At 48.3% G+C, this 1,740-nt stretch overlaps 1 protein-coding gene across 1 annotated transcript; it reads left to right on the forward strand.

Annotated features, from left to right (window-relative positions):
- The first annotated feature begins 224 nt into the window (after positions 1 to 224).
- Positions 225 to 1,391, forward strand: LOC109193669 (uncharacterized protein K02A2.6-like). The gene has a single exon (XM_019344523.1). It carries the CDS (start codon positions 225 to 227, stop codon positions 1,389 to 1,391), a length of 1,167 nt encoding a protein of 388 aa, XP_019200068.1.
- The last annotated feature ends 349 nt before the right edge of the window (positions 1,392 to 1,740 follow it).

Genomic DNA, 1,740 nt, shown 5'->3' on the forward strand with positions numbered 1-1,740 from the left:
GTGGTGGAGTCTCTAAGCAATAACAATGTTGCCTTAATCCTTAATCTCCTTTTTGCGGAAATTATTGTGACGCCACGCCCCAGTATGCATACAGATGTCCTCAACATATACTGAGGAAAGAAAAAGGCCTTCTGGAAAGGTGAACATAATTTTCCTCCACCACGTGCGTCTGGCTCGTCTTGTGGTAAGGTGCCATCTGCGGACAGTAAAGGTGGGCTGTCCTAATGGCCGGCCCTACGTTGTCTAAGTCAGAACACTCCACAAAGTTACGGGCACCCAGCTACGTTGTCTCGGGCGATAAGCTATACAAACACTCCTACAACGGCACGTTACTGAGGTGTCTATATCCAGATGAAGCCAAGTTAGTGATGAAAGAAGTCCACGAGGGGGTATGCTCCGCGCACCAAGGAGCATACACCATTGCACAGGGCATCATGTTACAAGGGTATTTTTTTCCCAAAATGCTGAGGGACTGTGCCGAGTATACAAAGCGATGTCCCAAGTGCCAAGAATTCCAGGCACTACCAGGTCGACCTGCGACGAATTACACCCCGGTAAGCACCGCGATTCCTTTTTCAAGATGGGGAATTGACCTGGTAGGGGCCCTTCCCACGGGGACTGGAAGCAGGAAGTACATCATTGTGGCCATCGACTATTTCACGAAGTGGGTGGAGGCCGAGCCCCTGGTGAGCATCACCGCAGCAAGGTGCAAAAGGTTCGTTGAGAAAAACATCCTTTATCGTTTCGGTATCCCTTTCCAGGTAATCACGGACAATGGTCGTCACTTCGAGGCACGAGAATTTTCAGAAATCTTAGCAGGATGGGGCGTTAAGCACAGCCGGGTGGCGGTATCTTATCCTCAGGCAAACGGGCAAGTGGAGAATGCGAATAGAACCATCCTCGACGGCCTCAAGAAAAAGCTAGAAGTTGCCGGCGGAGCCTGGGTGGAGGAACTCGACGGCATCCTCTGGGCCTACCGCACGACACCAAGAAGGGCCACCGGAGAGACCCCGTTTGCACTCGCCTATGGATTCGAAGCTCGGGCCCCGGTGGAAGTAATCATACCTAGTAGAAGGGTAGAGGAGTTCGAGTCAGAACAAAACGAACTCCACCTAAGGGTGGATCTGAACTTCTTGGACGAAAAAAGAGAAGCGGCGTTCTGCAAGATGGAGAACTACAGTCGTCAGCTAAAGTCCTACCACGACGCACAAGTCCGACCTCGATATTTCCAAGTCGGCGACCTTGTATTGCGAAGAAGGGAAGCCAGCCAACCCCTTGAAGGGGGAAAAGTCGCAAAGAAATGGGAGGGGCCTTACGCCGTGGAAGAAGTCGTTCGCCCAGGAACATACAAGTTAAAAACGACAGGGGGAAGGATGATCGATCGGGTATGAAACTCGGAACATTTGATCAAGTATTTTCCCTAAATATCCTGTAGTAGTAATCATTGGAACTAGTACTTGGTAATCGCGGTCCGTCCGCCCTGCATGCTAAAGTTCTCTAAAATAATATTTTATTTTCATGGTCCGTCCATGTTATTTAGTAAAGCAAGTTCGTTATCATCTCTTACGAAGCTTTCTGAAATAATATCCTCGTGGTCCGCCCATGTTGTTAAAAAAATAAAAAATAAAAAATAAAAAATAAAACTCGGATGGCCAAGGCACGCCTCGACCAACGCCGAAAAAAAAAACATTTTACTCCGAAGTAATTGGTTTATTCTGAATATCCCAAAACAAAAGTAAG

The sequence above is a fragment of the Ipomoea nil genome, unplaced genomic scaffold, assembly GCF_001879475.1.
Source record: "Ipomoea nil cultivar Tokyo-kokei standard unplaced genomic scaffold, Asagao_1.1 scaffold1900, whole genome shotgun sequence".
NCBI lineage: Eukaryota > Viridiplantae > Streptophyta > Magnoliopsida > Solanales > Convolvulaceae > Ipomoea > Ipomoea nil.